This window comes from Condylura cristata, unplaced genomic scaffold (assembly GCF_000260355.1).
Source record: "Condylura cristata isolate star-nosed mole 26May11 unplaced genomic scaffold, ConCri1.0 scaffold00002, whole genome shotgun sequence".
Classification (NCBI taxonomy): Eukaryota; Metazoa; Chordata; class Mammalia; order Eulipotyphla; family Talpidae; genus Condylura; species Condylura cristata.
The window spans coordinates 35,046,625-35,066,156 of record NW_004567103.1 but is presented as its reverse complement, the minus strand read 5'-3'; the positions used below and the strand labels follow the sequence as shown (position 1 = coordinate 35,066,156).

The following is a 19,532-nucleotide window of genomic DNA, read 5'->3' as shown; positions in this document are numbered from 1 at the left end:
CGCTCGCGACCCGCGGCGACCGCGCACGGAAGTGCGCTCGGCTCGCTGGGGTAGGAGGATGGCTCTCCTCCCCCACTTCCTCCGGCGAGACTGTGTGGCCGCCCGGGCTGGCTCCTCCTTCTCCTCTGCCTCCTCCCACTGCCAGCCGTGGCTCAGCCGGGGGTGCGGCTCTGACCGGGCAGTCCCCCCCACTCCGCCCCGATTGAGCGGCCAAGGAAGGAGGCTGGGGGCCGCGCTGCTGTCCCCGCCCCAAGCGCCCCACTTCCCGGGCGACTGCCCGAAGCTCAGCCCTCCTGCCTCTCCTGGCGCTGTCCCGGAATCGCCGGGAGCGAGCCGCTGGCAAGTTTCTGCGCGCCCAGGCGGCGGGCTGTGGGCACCGGGCGCTGCGGGAGGGGTGGCCGCGACTCTGGGCTCGGCGCCCCGCGCGCACTGAGGCGATGGCTTCTCGGCCGCGGCGACTGCTGCGCCTTCGCCCCCGCCGCCTCCTACTTCTTCTCCCCGGATTCCTCCTGCCTTTCTGCAGCGCCTTCAACCTAGATGTGGAGAGTCCTGCCGAGTACTCCGGCCCTGAGGGAAGTTACTTCGGCTTCGCGGTGGATTTCTTCGTTCCCAGCGCGTCTTCGTAAGTGGCCACACTTGGAAGGGGAGTCGGCCCACACCCCCACTAGGCGCACCCACCCTCCTTTACCCGCTGGGAGAGCTCTGTGGTGGGAGATCCCAGCGGTAGTCTGTCTGCCCGTTACTCCTACTCCCCCGGCGTGATTTAGGCTCTAGGTAGATGAAAAACTTGGGGGGATGAAATCCCGAGGCACCCACCACCCAGTTCCCGCTCTTCTTTCCTCTGAGGGAGAGCTTTGAAGTCGACCTGTGCTTAAAATTCTGGAAGTGGTTGGTCCTGTGGTTCTCGGCAGCGCCTTTGCCAGTGTCCCGGACTGGGTCAATTTCCTCGCCTAACTTCTTTTTCTCCGCTACGGTTTAGTCTTCTCTGTAATCTTTTCAGCAAACCCGGTCCTTCTCGTTCTCCTTATCCAAGTCCTCCCCCATTCTTTCCGCCTCTGAGCCTGGTTCTGTTTCTTTTCACTTACTCCTTTTCCAGACATTATGATGACTAAAATAACCTTACGGTTCTACCAAGTTCATTTTGACTTATCTATGGGACTGTTACACTTTTGCACTTTTGAGGAGCAGATTAACTAAATGTGTCATCTGTTCTTTTTCTAGTGATTCATTATTTAGGTCATTGTTCTGAAGGAAGAAGGGTGCTTATGGGATTTTCACTGACTGCAGGCCTTTTGAGATCATAATATTGTAGAATTCAGTTTTATTTTCAAATTGCCAGCGTTTCGTGTGGCAATGACTGTCAGAATGTGTGACAGTTGGCATTATTGGATTAAAAGTTGTTCCTGACTTTACCGACCGCTGACATCATTTCTACCACCCCACCCCCATATTAACTTTAGAAATACTGATACAATGAGTGTTCATTGGTTTGTCTTCTGATGCTTAACTTTTGTTTTCATGGAGACATGCTCTTCGGGTTCTAAGTTCTTCAAAATTGTAACAGTGTATTTTTGCTTGTAAAATTTTTCCTGTCTTTTAAAATCTTGTTTTAGATAATTTTGATGGTCAGGACTTGGATAGGACCATTTTCGAATTCATGCTTGCCTAATTTGAGGAAGATCGAAATAGTTTTCTAAGAGTGTTAGAACATTTAAGACTTAGGGTCTTTCTGAATTGCTGGATATCTTTCATTTTGGTGGCAACTTTTGCAGCAACTAGATTGAAAGCAGTTAGTGGAACCTAAATACTGTTTTATGTAATGAACTCAAAATTGTTGTTGTTTCCAGCTTCTGTGTTTTCTATGGACGTGAACACAGATTTTTCCAAAATAAAAATAACCATTGACTTTGGGCTTTGGGCAGCACCTTTGATTTAATAATCTTTCTCAACCTTATTTTTTTATTTAAAAGCTTTTTGTTGAAAGATACTTTAGGTGTGTGTCTTTGAGGTACAGAAATTTTAGTTGCTCGCAAATGTGCTTTTTTAGATTGAATTTGTATAGAGATTGTAATACTTTTGAAAATACATATCTTTTATAAAGAGCATTTAAGTGGAGTGTTTTGTGAATGTTGCTATGGTGTAAAGTTACATGACAAGATGATAAAGTGTCTATACTATTGAAATGCAGTAATATCGAACTATTGGAATGAATTATTTGCTGTTTATTATTTTGGTTTACAAGATATGATAGGTAATCTTTGATCAGTCATTGTGGTGATGGGATAACCTCACAGCTTTACATGACCTCACAGCTTTACATGACCTCTCAAGTGAGCCTTCACTGGTAAGGGAAACATGAACTTAGATTTGATTTCATAGAGTATTTTGAAATCTTCATCAGCGACAGACTGGTAAGATCTAACTTACAAGGCACGAATCAGCTTTAAGGTTTTTAAAAAAACTAAATAGATAGAAAGAAAGGTTTTTACCCACTGATTATTCAGATTTAACCAAGATAAATGTGAAATTACCCTAACTTTAAAAAAGGTACTTTTACATTTAACAAGTATTGGAATTCAGACACTTGGGGAATTCAAATAAATGGGGAATGCCATTTATAATGTTACAGGCTTCACTCATTGTTGTTAGTTACTTGGTGTTATTATAAACTCCTAAAGGAAAAAAAAAATCCACATAATACAAAAGTGTTTCCAATAAGAGATTTCTTTCTTCTGAAGTGCCTGCATTAGTAAGAAAGCAATGTCATGAAGTCCTTTCCTTCAGCTTCCACTTTCTATAGGTGTCTAAATTTCTGGGGCAGGCTGTGCAATTGTTTTATGTCTTATTTTTCTTTCATATAAAAAAACTATTGAATAATTTCCATGTTGTAAAAACAAATGAATGATTGTTAAAGAGATAGCAAAATAAAGTACTAAGAAAACAATTTTTTTAAGAGTGTTTTTTTTTTTAAGACTTATTTTTATTTTTATTTATGCATTTAGGAACTGGGTATAAGCCAGAGGTGCGGGTAGGGGTGAGAGGATTCTCCAGAGACAGCATTAGGAACAGAACAGGTGAATATATTGAAATATACTTCTGAGGGCCAGTAAGGAGAGATCTGCTGTGCCATGTGGGTCAGCTCCCTGGCTGGGGAGATCAAGATCAAACTCAATGAATGCTTCATTGGGTGGTGATAGCTTGATAGCACTGAGACCTTAGCCCTTTAATTTTTATCTTCAGATTTTAAGTTTTTGAGAATAAAATAGTTGAACAACTTTGTTAATGTTCAAATAGAAATTATATAGGTCTCATATTTCAGATAAATTATTTTTCAGTAATGCTGGTAATGAGTAACTGTGGATTGGAATTCTTGCCCTTTTCCCTATTAGGCTTATTAACAGCTACTTCCTGTTCTTCTGACCCAAAAACAAGGTGTGGGTGAGTATATTCAGGTAGCAGAAGATGCTGCAGGACATTCAGTGTGTCTCAGTCTTCTTGTTTGCAACACCTGGAGAGTTTTTTAAACTACACATGTTCTCCTAGCTGACTGTACCTATAAAAGTAGAGCTTTAATTTCAGATTCCATCTGCTAATGGATTATGCCTCCTTGACTAGTTGGTTTTACCTCACTTTAACTAACTAAAAATGAACGCTCTTTCACCAAAAGATGTCATTTGCACCTCTGTTTCTATTAACAGTACCATCATTTTCTCTGACACCCTGGAAATAATTATATATTCCTCCCTCTCATTTTCTATTTTTCTTCGTGTCTCCTACTGTACTCCCTTAATATTAGTCAGTGGTTATTCACCAGGCAGAAAGTCCTGATATTCTTAATTGTTAATGTTTCTTGCACCCATTTCTACTTCTCTCAGCTACCACTATCTCCTTATCTCAGCCCTGTCATCTCAAGTGTGATCTCAAATATGGTCTTCAAGCACTCATCCCTCTGCTCATCATTTGTTTCTAATAGTTTTGCCTTTCTATAGTTATCTCTTTGATCCTGGTGTGCTACTGTTAAAATTTCCTCAGCATTCTCCCATAGCCAGAGACATTCCAGACTGCTTAACCTAAATGCAAGCCCATTGTAGCTTGACCTAATTGCTTGTCCTTTTTAAAGTTCATGTGTTGTTTCTTCCTTCACCATTGTAACTACCTTCCCAGCCCTTTATAAAACGAGGTCAGCTCATTCTCATGAACACCTGTGTGGTACTGGCTATATTGGTTCATTTGTCTGTCATAAAAATAATGTACATGCACATACTTTTAGTCTTAGTATTTGGAAAGCAAATCTTAGGTTGATTACTCCCAAATAAGACCCAAGGTTTATAGGACATTATTGGAAAATGGATGGGGTTTATAGATACTTTATTACTTGCTTTACATCATATAAAATGTTGATACTAGCATTTTTGAAAAATGAAAGTGGAATCTAAGCTTGGAACTGTAGCTCTGAAATAACATTCAGCACTATCTTATATACATTACTTTATATATTATATTACATATGATAATTTTTCAGAAATTCATTTTGGTGAAGGTTTCTTGGTCAGCCCAGCGGCAGTCAAATATATTAAACATGCTTTATCTCAGAGAAGTCAGTGCTGAAAGCAGCCAAATAACAGTTCATTTGGAGGCTTTAAAAATGTACTTGTCATTGTTTGGCTGGTTGCCTCTCCTTGGTAGTCAAGGTCGCATTCCTGAAGTCACTGCCCTTAAAGTACACTTTTGGTAGAAAGTGCATTGAAGGACATCCCTGGTTGGTTTTTCCCCAGATCTGTCTGTACTGTTTTCCTCTCCTTGGCTAGCCTCTGCCTCCTCTTCCCTCCCTTCCCCTTTCCCCTCCCCTCTCCCATCTTTCTACTGCTCTCTTGCCTTGCTCTCCTCCTTTCTTCCAAACACTCACTCTGCCCTTTTCTTTTAGAATATGTGGCATGCTATTAATAGTCTGCTCATGTATGTAAACCTTCATTTTGGAAATGTCTCAAGTCTTTAAAAAAAGAATGGCGAGGAGGAGTATTGTGCTACTATCTTGGGCAAACTTTCTGGAGGGAGATGGAACCTGTAGGTGAAAGTTGCTGGTAAATGGAACAGAGTTGCTCATTTTCAGATTTTCTCTGATAGTGAAATCTGTGCGCCTCAACTACTTACTCTGTACACTCCCCAACTTTTCACCTTTGTCAGGGAATATTGCAACTCGGCTATTTCTTACCCCCCCCCTTTTTTTTTTCTCTTGAGATCTTGCATTTGCGTTAATTAATGCCCTTGCAGAAAACAGCGGAAAGAAAAGGCTTTCTTAAAACAGATTTGAACTTTTATGTTTCCTACTTTATTAAGGAATATGTTTGTTTTTAGTTCATCATCTTAAGTTTTTATGTTGGTTACAGATTTCCTAAGTTTGCTTTTATCTACTGTTCATGTCAGACAATTTCTTTGTTAGGTAGTTAATAGAGAGCATTGTATTTTTTTTTTAATTTTTAAAGATTTATTTATTTATGCATACAAGAACTGGGGTACAGGTCAGAGGTATGAGGGTGAGAGGATTCACCAGAGATAGAGTGGGGAGCAGAACAGGCAGATCTACTGAAATACACTGCTGTGGGGAACAGTGGGTGGGTCAGGTCTCAAGTGGTATATGTGATTATTGTAGCCTTTAGTTTCACACTGGACTTTAGACAGTGCTACTTATATTGCTAATATTTTTCCTGGTCTGTCACTTCTCTTACCCTAAATAAGTTGTTGTAGACATTCATTAAATGTATATAGAAAAACTTCAAGTAACGTTTAATTTTTATAAAGAATTTCATTAACAGACTTTTAAAAATCATGGTAAAAGCCTGCATGGCATAAAATTCATCCTCCCAACACACTGTGTTGTGTTTTGCACTATCTTTTGCTTTTACAGTCCTTAACTTTCTCATGTGATATCACTTGCCATCTTGTACTCTTTTTTCTCTACAGATACTTAATTTTTCTCTATTCAACGCTTAGACTTAATGTTTGCCTCAAACAGTATCGCTATCTTCATTTTTCTCATTTAAAAACTCTCTGCAATACTCTTAAAAGTAACTTAAATATCGTGTTGACGTTTTGGACAAAGAACTTTATCCCTCAGGGTCCCTTCCCCCTCCTGTTAACCTAACATTTAGAAATTGACAGTGCTCACACATTCCTTTCGTATTATTCTCCCCGTTCAGTGGCATTTTACCAATGCACAAGACAGCACATGAAGGTATGCTTAGGAAAATTTGATGAACACACATATTAGTACATCTAATTACCATCATTTCATGCCTATAATGTGCAAATGGTCTGATGAAAAGCAGCAGGCTTGTTTCTGGTCTTATCCAAGGAACTCAGCTCTGTGCTGCCAATAGCGCGCAGCTTCCATTCAGAACTCTCCTACTGCGTCCTTTTTTCGGTATTTACTGAACGCTGGGTTCCCTAATAACTTTCCAGCCCTCTTTGTCTTATAGTGCCAAGCAAGGAAAGTGTTTGAAATCCAAAATTAAGAAGAGATATGCTGTATAGAGAACTTATTTTAAGGATAATTTAAGTAATTTAGAGGCTTAATAAAAAGTGTTCTGTATTCTATAGGGTTGGCGATAATGGAAATAACTACATGAAGATTCTGGTTCTAGCTATCAAGAATACTTGCTACTCAGCTGACAATTAAAAAAACTTTGCTTGAGTGCTTATTATGTGGCTGGTACAAAGATGTATTAGAGTTCCCTGCATTTAAGGAAGACATTCATTGCAAAGTTGGAAAAACAGCTTTGAGGAAAATAATTATAAAAGCATATCTACAAAGATAACACCTTGCACCTTGCATGTGTCCAGCATTGCATCTTAGAAGGAGGTAGGTAGGCAGGATGTGAGTGAAGGTAGGCAGGGTTTGTCTTGGCTTGTTATTTCTTACTTTTTTGAAGATGTGGAAATGGTAGAATAAGACACTAAAGAAAAATGTTGAAATTTTTAATTAACCCAGCTAATATTTTTAGTCTTTTAAAGTTTTTACAAGCTTTTTTATGTTATTGTGATAAAAAAAAATCATAGTAGTTCTTTATATTTCACTTCCCTTTCCTTTAAACTCAAATAAAATTAAATGCAATGTAAAAAAAAAAAAAAAAAAGAGTCCCTGACACTCAACTGATGACAGTAGTCGAGGGAATGAGTTGCTTGAAGGTTTCTAGGCATATTTTGAAATCCAGTTCTTCTATCATGATCTCCTGAAACCTGGCAATTATCTACAAGACTAGAATTTTGTACATACTTGTGCTTGTGTTACCCTTACTGGGACTATTACAGGAATGACCCAACTTATTTTAAAGAGTAAAAACACTGAAAGTACACTTTTCTGAAATATTGTTTTTTTCCCCTATCATATACTCAATTTCAATAAGATGGAGAGGGGAAGTTTTGTGGTCAAAGTTTTGTCAGGTTGCAATGAAAAATTTCAGATAAATTACAACAATTTGGGGGCTTAGGGATGTTGTGTCCCCAAACAGTTGAAAATTTGCATGTAACTTTTGACTTCTCCCAAAACTTGACTAACAGCTGCTGTTGACCAGAGCCTTACTGGACTATGAACAGTAGATGAACATGCATTTTGTATGCAGTGTGTATTATGCACAGTATTCTTACAATAAAGTGTGTTAAAGAAAGGAAAATATGGAGAACATCAGGAAGAGAAAATGCTTTCTTAGTGATATACTGATTTTTTTTTAAGATTTATTTATTTATGCAAACAAGAACAGGCAGGGGTGACAGGATTCACCAGAGACAGAGTGGGGAGCAGAACAGGCGGATTGACTGAAATACTCTGCTGAGGGGAGCAGTGGGTGAGACAGGAGAAGTCTGCTGCACCATGTGCGTCACCTCCCTGGCTGGGGATCAAACTTGGTGCAGCAGTGACTGTGGACAGCTTCATAGTGCTGTGCATCTTCCTTCCCACCAGGGAGGGCCTAGTGCTGTACAATTTTTAGGGATACTATAAGATTACAACTTTTGTTTACAAGAAAATCCTCATATAAGTCGACCTGTAAAGTTCAAGCTTCTGTTGTTCACAGGGCATTTATATATCTCTCTTCTCTCTCTATTAAAGTTCTGTTAACCAGTTCTGCTGATTTAGAAAAGGGGGTATGATGACAATGAGACATTGTCTTCTTCATGGTAGGGGGGTCTAGGGAGGTTGAGGGATATCTTACTCATATCCTTGTTTTTTCCTTAAATGTTACTGTGGCCCTCCCTGGTAGTGCAGCGGGTTAAAGCACAGCACTAAGAAGCTTAAGCCACTTCCACATGAGTTCGATCCCCGCCTGCCCCGGAGGTGACCACATGGCGTGGCAGACCTCTCCTGACCCGCCTGCTGCTCCTTTCAGCAGTGTACTTCGTCGATCTGCCTGTTCTGCTCCCCACTCTGTCTCTGGTGAATCCTCTCACCCTCCGCATCTCTAGCCTATACCCCAGTTCTGTATGAATAAACAAATCTTAAAAAAAAAAAAATAGTTGTTACTGAATGTAAACTAAGTAGATTTCTTATCCAGTCATTTGCTATGAAAAGAAGATCATTGGTGTTTTGCTGTTGCCAAATATGACTGCATAAGGCTTTATTACATAGGGTGTGGTTTGGTTGGAAGTTTTGTCTTTATTTTGAATATAGAGTTTTAAGATGGGCTTCAGAGAGCAGGGTTACTGTAACCCAGAGATTCTTCAGCCAGCTTTTTGCCTAGTCTCAATATGATTTTGTGGATATCACCCATAAGAAGTGAAGTTGTAATTTATAAATGAAACTGAAAATGAACATTTTTTATATTTAAGATGTACATTTGTTCATGATCTCATGCAAAAAAATGTGAAAAGCAACTTTAAATGTTCCTTTGCTGGAAGAATTTACTTGTTAAGCTTAACAAGTAAATGTATTGTTAGTGGTAACAGCATTTACTAAGGGCTTTCTGTGTCTAATTATAGCCTGTTTTTCCCCCTTATATTTCAACCATTTTCTCTTCATTTATTCTGTCCTCTTTCTCTACCTTACTCCTAAATGTTGTTACCCTTTAGAGCCTAAGCTGGCCTTCATCTCACTGAATCTTCTTTCTCCCTGGATAAATTCATCCATTCCCAGTTGGTGATTCTCAAAATTTTATCTCTGTGGAAGAACCCAGAGGTCCCCATTACCAGTCAGTTGACTCACAGATGTTTCACACTAACATAACTGAGAACTGAATATTTGGTTTTCTTGTAAATGCTTATTCTGTCTTCTGCCCCGTTACTCCAGGCTTTCTAGCTCAGTCACGATGTTCCCATCCACATACTCAGTCTCTCCTAACTCTCACATTCAAGCCACCAGCCATTCCCGTTCATTCTAGTCCAGATATTTCTCAGATCTACCCACCATCTGCTTTTCCCTTTGCCTTCCTCATCCAAGTCACTGTTACCTCCTTCCTGAGCTCTTGCATTCTTCATTCCATCTTTGCCGCTTTTTAAAAGATTGTGTCATTTCCTTTTTTTTTTTAATTTATTTGTTTATATATACAAGAACTGGAGCACAGGCAAGCTGTGTGGATGTGGGAATGGGGCGGGGTGGTGAGAGACATTCACTAGAGACAGAGTAGGGGGAAGAACAGGCAGATAAGACTGAAGTATACTGCTGAGGGGAGCAGTGGGCAGGCCAGGAGAGGTCTGCTGTGGCCACCGGCAGCCTCACAGCGCTTCCTTTTAACACCCGTTGTGCTTCCAGGGAGGGCCCATCTTTGCCTTTCTTAATCCTTTCCATATAAGGCACTACATCTAGTTCTACTAGCTTTTTTTTTTTTTAAGATTTATTTTATTAATGCATACAGGATTGGGAGTACAGGCCAGAGGTGCAGGGGCGGTGAGAGTACTCACCAGAGACAGAGGGGGGAGCAGGACAGACAGATAGACAAAGGACACTGCTGAGGGGAGCAGCAGGTGTGTCAGGAGAGGTCTGCTGGGCCATGTGGGTCACCTCCCTGGCAGGGGATGGAACTCATGCTGAAGTGGCCTTAGCTTCTTAGTGTTGTGCTTTAACTTGTGCCACCAGAGAGGGCCCAGTTTATATTCTTTTTTAAAAAACACATTCAGAGGCTTCCCATGGACTTCATGGTAAAATCCAAAAATTTTAAATTACTAAAAGATCCTGCTTGACTTGGGTTTTGTCAGAACCCTAACTTTATCTTTAACTACTTCCAGTTCTTATAGCTCTTAAAACTAAATGTTTTCTTGCCTAATGTATTTCTGTTCCCTTCTAGGATGCTCCCATTCCCTTTGCTCTAACTCATTCCAACTTTTTCTTTTCTTCCTTCATCTCCAACATATGAAACTCCATCTGTTACAGGGCAACCCAATGTGAACTGGGTTGCCTGTCTGTGGGTTCTCACCCATGTACTTAAAGTTCAGTTGTACTTGCAGGCACATGCAAAAAGGGTCAATAATGGGTTTATTTACAAAGGGGAAAGAAAAAGGAACAACCCAGGGAAAGAGAGAGTGAGATACAAGTTAACTAGAGCATCCTACCAGTTCCACTGACTTGGAACTCCAAAAGCACACTGAAAGGTGACCAAGAGCCAAGTGACCAGCCACAAGCCACGAGGCCAAGGGAGAGAGAGCATCTAACATGGCTCCTTCATCCATATATCCCCAAAAGATCCAGAATGCCTGCTTAGCTCTACCCTTGGGTCCTTGCAGTTCTTCCCATGGTATTGCTGGGAGTTATAGTTTCAGTGACTGGAATAGGGGGTGGAGTTGTAGTTTCAATAACTGGAGTAGGGGGTGGAGTCCACAAAACTGGAGTAGGTGGTGGAGTCCACAGAACTCCGCAGAGTTTCTTTAGGACACCCTTCCCCCCATAACACTTACAATCCCGTGTATCTAATTTTCTGGTGAGTTCCTTGGAGAATACTTCCCTTGTTACTTTATCTCAGAGAAACCTTTCCTTCTCTTTCTTTAAAGGTAACTTTTTCAGACTTTCCTTTAGCTAAAAGAAGGCTCTCCCTTCCATTCCTTAGAGATAATTTTCCTTTAACTAAAGGTCTCTGCCTTTCCCATTTCTAAACACTCTCTCTTAGTCAGTTGTCTGTTTTCTTTATAACTCTTTTGGACCTGGTTTTAATGGTTGTTCGTGTGAGGTTTCCCTGCAGATACAATTAGCAGTTCTGGGATGCCATCTGTTTGTCCTACACTTCAACTCAACCTGATGCCTACTGGTCTGGAGATGGGATGGGGTCTGATTCCACAGACTAAGGGTTCATTTTCACGTGATTTCCCACCAGCCCTCACTTTAGATCCCAGTTGAAAGCCCACATTGCTACCTTGGCTTCTAACTGACCCATTATAAATTGGGGGGCCCATTGAAACCTTCCCTAGACTTCAAGTGCCAATCCCAGCCAGGTTTTTTCCTGTACTTTTGTCTGATTGGCTATTGACCAAAGATTCACACAACCACCTCTTCAAGTTTGATTCATTTGCTAGTTTACAACTTTGAGAAACATTTTACTTATTAGGTCACTAATTTAATATAAAAGGATATTACTCTGAAACAGCCAGTTGGAAGAGATGAACAGGATAAAGTGGGAAGGTTTTGGAGAGTTCCATGTCCTCTCCAAGTGTGCCACAGTTCTACACCTTGTGAGTTCACCATCCCTGAAACTCTCAGAGCTCAGTCCTTGTTGACTTTTATGGTGGCTTTGTTACATAGTCATGATTGACTAAAGTCTTGACCATTGTTGATTCAGCCTGTAGTCCCTCTTTTTACAGAGGGAAGGGGAAGGGGCAGAAAGCTCCAATCCTCTATCACTAGCTCCATCCTTAAGTGCATTCTTAAATCATCATCAATGTAACAAAGATGCCTTATCAACCCAGTCACTTAGGAAATTAGGTTTTTGGAGCTCTGCCTTAAACTAGGAAGAAGACCAAATATATTTTCTTATCCCAAATCACAATAGCATTTGAATAGTGAGGGGCAGCTACCAGTCAGCTACACAGTCCTACTGTACAATGGTAATGAGTTCAGTGTTTTTGACTTAACAATATTTTGGTTATTTCTCATTTTCTCCCACAAAGGAATGTAAGCCCCAAGTAGAGGGAACCACATTTGTTTTATTCATCTTGGAATCTCTAGTGCCAGCTCTGAAAAGGAGATACCCGATTCTTATTCTTTTTCTCAATTAAGAGTAAACAATTACATTAAGATTTCTTTCAGTTAAAATTTTGACTACAGATTGCTTGGTTTTCCACTAATCCTAGCTTGCTAAGAAATCCAATAGTGGTTCTTTTCTTTGAAAAAGATCAATTAGATAGATTTTGTGAAGAAAAATTTGGTCACCATTTCTTTAAAAAAGGACAGTAGTTCTGAAACCAAGAGGAGTTTTACAAATGGAAAAAGGATAATTAGAACTGCCATATTTTAAATAATTTATTTAGAATTTTGTAGGAAGTATATAATCACCCCCAAAATCAAAACAGTCTTCATTGAATATTATCCAGCATACATTCTTTTTAAAAGATTATTTTATTTTTCTTTATGCATACAAGAAGTGGGGTAAAGGCCAAAGGTGTGTGTGTGTGGCGGGGGGGAGTCGGTGGTAAGATGATTCACCAGAGACAGAATAGGGAGCAAAACAGGCAGATCTACTAAATACACTGCTGAGGGGAGCAGTAGGCGAGACAGGAGAGGTCTGCTACCATGTGGGCCAGCTTCCTGGCCGGGGGTCATATAGTGGCTGCAGATAGTGTCATAGTTCTGACTCCTTGTGCCATAAGGCTCACTACCAAACTTTTAAGATTTATTTATTTATGCATACAGAACTGGGGTACAGACCAGAGGTGCAGGGGGTGGTGAGAGGATTCACCAGAGACAGAGTGGGGAGCAGGACAGGCTGACTGACGAAGTACACTGCTGAGGGGAGCAGCGGGCTGGCCAGGAGAGGTCATGTGGGTCACCTCCAGAGTGGGGATTGAACTCATGCTGAAGTGGCTTTAGCTTCTTAGTGCTGTGCTTTAACCTGCTGCGCCACCAGAGAGGGCCCACTGCCAAACATTTTTAACAGCCTTATTGAGATATAGTTGACATAGAATCTGAACATACTTCAAATATATAGCCTGACCAGCACAAGTTTTTAAATAACAAGTAAACATGATGTTGCTTTATGTTATTAGGAGGAGCAAACTGTATTGACAGAGGTTTGTATATAAGAGAGCATCAAATGAGTAGCAACGATTATGCCTTTAGTGAATAAGTGAAAAATATTGTGGGTAATATCTAAGGACACAAACACATTAATTCAAAGGGATACCTACACCTGTTTGTTTATTGCAGCTCAATTTACAATAAGTAAATTGCGGAAGGAACCCAGATGTCCAAAAATAGATGACTGAATCAAGAAGATGTGGTATATCTACACAATGGAATATTACTCAGCAATCAAAAAGACAAATCCATACCCTTCGCAGCAACGTCTTAGATGGAGCTGGAAGGCATTATGCTCAGAGAATAAGCCAGAAAGAAAAAGAAAAAATACCGAATGGTCTCACTTATAGGAATAATGCAGAGAAAACAAAAAAGGAATCAGAAGAAAAAGTAACTATAATAAAGTAAAAATCTGCACAAAATGATGTAAAAATTAACTATTATATTAAAAAAAATAAAATGAAGTAAAAATCACAATGATCAGGCAACTATAGATCAGAGACATTCCGTAGGGAGGAGGAGGGTGAAGGACCAGGACAGGGGTAGGAAGAGCCTAAAGGGACTATGGTGATGGTGCATAGGTGAATCGGTGGTGGGAATTTCATGGGAAAACCATTCATTGTACAAAAATGAAGGGTGATATAATGAATATATTTTCCAGAAAGGTCAAAATATTTTTTATACATACTAGGGATAAGTAATTAGAAAATACAATTTTTATAAACAACTCTTAAATCATGTCTAAAAGTATCACATATGTAGAAATAAACTTTATACATTTAGGAACTTGACCCTAGAAAGTAATAAGTATAATAAGTCTGTGTGTTTTAAAACTGACAGTGTAACTGGGATTTCCACTAACTGATTTCTGTATAGAATACAATCTTAATTAAAACTGTGTAAGAAAAATTATTGTGCTAATTACAAGTATTTATATCAGTTACTAAATAGACATAACAACTGCTTATCAATTAAAACAATATTGTGGGTAATATTAAGAGCATGTTTTATCTTGAATCCTGAGATATTATTTATACTTTGTGCCATTTAAAATCTTGTCTCTCCCTTTGTATTTTAGCCGGATGTTCCTTTTGGTGGGTGCACCCAAAGCAAACACCACCCAGCCTGGGATTGTGGAAGGAGGGCAGGTACTCAAATGTGACTGGTCTTCTCACCGTGGGTGCCAGCCAATTGAGTTTGATGCCACAGGTAAATATTGATTCAGTGATCTGGCTTCTTAATTTAGCTTCACTTAACAAGAAATCATTTAATTTTTGAAAGCATTTGGTTTAGTTTAAAAGCAGACATTATTGAAATAATGTATATAATGGATATAAAACATGATTTGTTTTATATTTTCCTTATTTCATAGCATATAAAAATATTCAAAATATATTGTGTGTTCACTGCTTTGGATGTCTTTAGCTTTCAACTGATAGTGTATATCAGCAGAAAGCTGGGGAAGATCTATTAAAATGTTTTTGCAACTCTTTTTAAAAGAGGGAGGAAGCCTTTTTATTCTTTCTTTGTTGGTAAAATTCAGCCTGAGTCGCTTGGTGAAATAAGTCAGAAGGAAAAAGAAAATTGCTGGATGGTATCAATATAGGAGGACTATAGGGAAACCAAACAAAGCATCAAGAAGATAAAACTTGCAGGCAACTATAGATCTGAGGCATATAACAGGGGAGACGGGGAGAGAGAAGGAGCAAAACAGAAGAGGGAAGAGTGCAAGGGACGATGATGACAGTTCACAGGTAATGTAGTAGTGTGAGATTTACAGGGACTACACTTGAGGGGAGAAGTCAAGTATTATAGAAAAATTAACAATAGTGTAAGAAAATTTAAAAGTTAGGTCAAAAAAAAAAAAAAACCTTCCTAATCTTAGATATAGCTTACTGTATGCCGTGCTAAACAAAAGTAGTTGAGAAATTGTGCTATGTAAGTACATTCAGTTGACTGAAAGAAAATGTTCATCCAAAATTTGTTGGGAAAATTATATTTCTGATAACATTAGAATTTTATGTACAGGGACAAATTTTAGTGTTATGTAGTAATAGTAAGAAGAAATATATAAAGAAGTTGAGAATGACTTATGAAATCATTTTAGCTTTATGTCAGTGAAAAATTTGTTCATATTTTATTGGGATTTTTAAAAAGATTGATTTATTCATACAGAACTGGAGTACAGGCTAGAGGCACAGGGCTGGTGAAAGGGTTTACTAGAGACAGAGTGGGGAGCAGAACAGGCAGGCTGATGAAGTACCCTGCTAAGGGGAGCAGTGACCGAGGCAGAAAAGTTCTGCTGTGCCATGGGGGTGACCTCTGGGGTGGAGATCAAACTGGCACTGAAGTGTTTCAGCCAACTTGCAGTGCTGCACTTTAACCCGCTGCGCCACCAGGGAGGGCCCTGTATTGGGATGTCTGTGTACATTTGTTTTAAGTTTAGAGAATCTTCAAGAAAATAATGTCAGAATAGTTTTGCAATTTTTTGGAAATGATTCTGACTTGCTGGCTTAGATAGAATATGTTCAGATAAAAATGAAAAAAATAACTTTTTTCCCCTGTTGTTTCCTGTCATTTTTAAAAATATATAATTATTCATTCTGGGAATTGCATTCTTAGTGAAACAGGAATCATGATGTGGACCTTTCCATTTGACACTGTGATCAGTGCTAAAATGAATGTCAGTTATTAAATTGTTATAGGAATTAGCTTACGTGTTTTTTTTCCCATTCTAACCCTTCTACATTAAACCTATTGTTTTTTTTTTTTTTATATATGACTGACATTTGGAAAGCCCCAAGAATATAAAATAGGCTCAGTGGAGAAATGTATTTCAGAATACCTCTGTAGATCAATATATTATGGATTAGGGCATTTATGTCTTCTAACTAAACATGAATGGTTATAAAGTGAAACTATAATTCAATTTTGATAGGTTGAACTGTTTAGATGTTTCTGTGTTCAGCATTATAGGTTTTGTGCAATGTAAAAGTCTTTTTTGAAGATTGGTTTTATATAATATTTTGTGTCTTGAAAATATTTTTATATATTTTACATATAAACTTTCACACATATCATTTACATAGGTCAATATACTATATAAAATATGTAGCATTTTGTTTGTTGAAAAATAATTTATACATTTATTAGGAAAAATTTCAAATAGTCCAAAAGGGTTTGTACAATGAAAAATAGAACTCTCATCTCCTATCAGTTTGTTCAGAGGCAATCACTTTAAATTTCTTTGATCCTTCTAGAATTTTCTTTTCCCTATTAATGTATATATCCTTACAAAAAACAACTGACAAATAGGAATATACTAAATATATTGTTAGCCAACCATCCACATCTAACAATATACATCCCTTGTAGATCTTCTCACACTGACATATATAAATTTACATCTTTTTTTGCAAATCCCTAGTAGTGGGTTGTATGTTGGTAATTTATTTAACTTAAATTTCTTATTGATTTACATTTAAGTTATCTTTAGTCTTGCTGTCATAAACCTTGATATAGTGAAAATGTTATACATTATTCATGCATATGAATGTGAATTTGATATTATGTTGTTGTATATAATAATTATTGCACTGTTTCTTATTGTTATATTGATTTGCATTCTTTAAATTAACAGGAACACCAAGAATCTTTGTGTTTGTAAACCATACATATTCTTTTTTCTGTAAACTACTTTCAGTATATTTGTACATATTTTCTATGGATGTGTGAATTTTTTTTTTTTAATTTTTTTTTTAAAGATTTATTTATTTATTCGTACAGAACTGGGGTACAGGCCAGAGATGCAGAGGGTGAGAGGATTCACCAGAGACAGAGTGGGGAGCAGAACAGGCAGATCTGCTGAGGGGAGCAGCGGGCGGGTCAGGAGAGGTCTGCCTCGCCATGTGGTCACCTCCGGGGCAGGCGGGGATTGAACTCATGTGGAAGTGGCTTTAGTTTCTTCGTGCAGTGCTTTAACCCGCTGCGCCACCAGGGAGGGCCGGATGTGTGAATTTTTAATGAATCTCAGTTGATGATTTTGATTCCTTGGGCTAAAATTTAGAGTCATGATTGGCATAAAATTCATTTGGTAAGTCAAAATCTAATTGCTTCTCTTCATTTCACTGCTAGTGTCCTGGTCCTGGCTGCCATTGTCTCCCACCTGGACAGTTGCCCTAGACTTCTGAATTAGTAAGACCTTTGACAGGAAAGAAATGGCACTTAAATTGGGAGAGTTTGAGGACATTTTAATAAAAGAACTATTTATAAGGGATGATGCAGTGTCTCAAGGGATTGGTAGATATTGGTTCATATTTGCCTGTTAGGTCTGAAGGGAGGAGAGAAAGGGGGCATTTTCCAGACTCCACAAACAGAATTATTGGTGGAGAAAACCATGTGACAGCAGCTGAGGCTTTTGTCAAGGAGCAGTGGTCAGCCAAAGTGACCGGAAGGGAGGAGTAGGGGAATAAAATCCTGACCTCACTCTCCTTCCTTCCTTTGACTTTTTGTCTGTGTGCTCCCTGTCTGCTCCAGTGGGCACCAGAGGCCCTCTGAGAGTTCCTGCTAGTCAGCATCCGGGCCAAGAATAAGGGAGAGGACAGTGCAGACTTGGAGGGACGGTTGGGAGAGAGCGGGTCCTCCTGGATTGCTCCTGTGCTTCTGCCGTAGACACCCCTGCAGTTTATTCTCTGTAGCAACTGGAGTGATTCCTTTAACTTACTCAGATCATAACTCTGCTCAAATTTCACTAATATCTTTCCATCTGTCTCACAGTGTAGCAAAAGGACTGAGTATCGCAGCCTGATATTTCTGTTTCTATCTCATCTTACACTGTTCTCTCCTCCACTCTCTTCCAGTCTCATTGGGTCTCTGCGGTGAGTCCGAGACAGTAGGCACATTCCCACGTCACCCTGGCCTCTTTTCTCTGCCTGGTATTTTCCCTAGTGCCTGCTGGTTACTACCCCCTCCACCACCTTGAAGAATTGCTAGGTATTATCACAGTGATGCCCTGACCATCATGTTTAAAACGTACAGTTCCCTCTTCCATCCTTGTTTCTGTTTTATTCTCCCTGGGCACTCACATTGACATGTAGGTGAGTTATTTTTAATTAGTATTTCTTTTCCTCAGGATGTATGTTCCACAAGACATTATCTGTTCTGTTGATTGTTGAAACCCTAGGCTTCTAGAATAGTGTCTACACAGCTTGGTGCCCAGTAGATTGAATGAATCTATGATGAATGAATGAATGACTCAGCCAGTCAGTCAATCAGAAGAGCTTTTCTCTAGTGACTGTTTAACTACAGTCCTTTAGTTATATATGTACACGGATGTATTCTTTTTTTTTTTTTTTTGTCTCTTTTATCCTTATATTTCTGGAATCTTTTGATTAACTTCTGAGGCTTCATTTATTGAAGAAACATACATTATCCAAACAGTGTTTCAATTAACATTATCCAAACAGTGTTTCAATTAAAGAAGACAGTATAGGTTTCAGTTATCTAGTCATGAAAAGCTATCTACAAGTAGCACCTGTGGACTGTCTCTTGCTTTTATGAAAGGAATACAGTTTCCAGCATCCCCTCCTTAAACATTTCACTGGAACACAAACATCTCAGCACTACAGATACCTTTACCCTTCCCCAGCATCTCAAGGGAGATTGTGGCTTTTCTTTCTTTTCTGCCTCTCAGTTTTGTGTCAAGGTTATAAGAGGTGAGTGATTAAGTATGGTTTCTATGGGTGGACTGCATGAGGCTCAAACCCCAGCCTGTCATTTTCCAGCTGATGACTTTATACAAGTCAGAGATAGACTAAACGAGTTTATATTTATATACTGATGTGTGTGAGTTAACACATGTAAAGTGCTTAGTCTGGGGACTGGCACATTGCAATGACTCTGTGAATATAAGCTATTTTAGGTTGTTATTACTTAGTACTTTTTGCTTCTCAGGAACCCTGTTTCTTTAGTTTATCTTTATGTCCCTGCTATACATTCACCCTTTTCCTTTTTTAACTTTCAAATGTGTTTAAGTGTTTCTTTGAAAAAAATGAATCAAAACAGCTTTTCCTTGAATGTATATCTTCTCTTAGTCATTTTCCTGTTTCCTTTTCTCCTCATCTAGGCTATGGAAGCTTCTTTTCATCTCTGCCCTCTTCATTACTTTCCATGTTCAGCCAGTCTCACAGCTACCTAACCCCAACCCATCAATAGTCTTCACTGAATGTAGAAAGTAATCCCCTTATTTATTTATTTTTTTTTAAGATTTATTTATTTATTCATACAGAACTGGGGTACAGGCCAGAGATGCGGAGGGTGAGAGGAT

General features: G+C 39.1%; 1 protein-coding gene across 1 annotated transcript in view; it reads left to right on the top strand.

Moving 5' to 3' along the window:
- Positions 1 to 222: 222 nt before the first annotated feature.
- ITGAV (integrin, alpha V) overlaps positions 223 to 19,532 on the top strand; it is an 81,239-nt gene continuing 61,929 nt past the window's right edge. The window contains exons 1-2 of the mRNA XM_004674459.2: positions 223 to 622; positions 14,286 to 14,416. Coding sequence (XP_004674516.1) covers positions 438 to 622; positions 14,286 to 14,416 — 316 coding nt within the window. The 5' untranslated portion in view covers positions 223 to 437. The remainder of the gene's footprint in view (positions 623 to 14,285; positions 14,417 to 19,532) is intronic.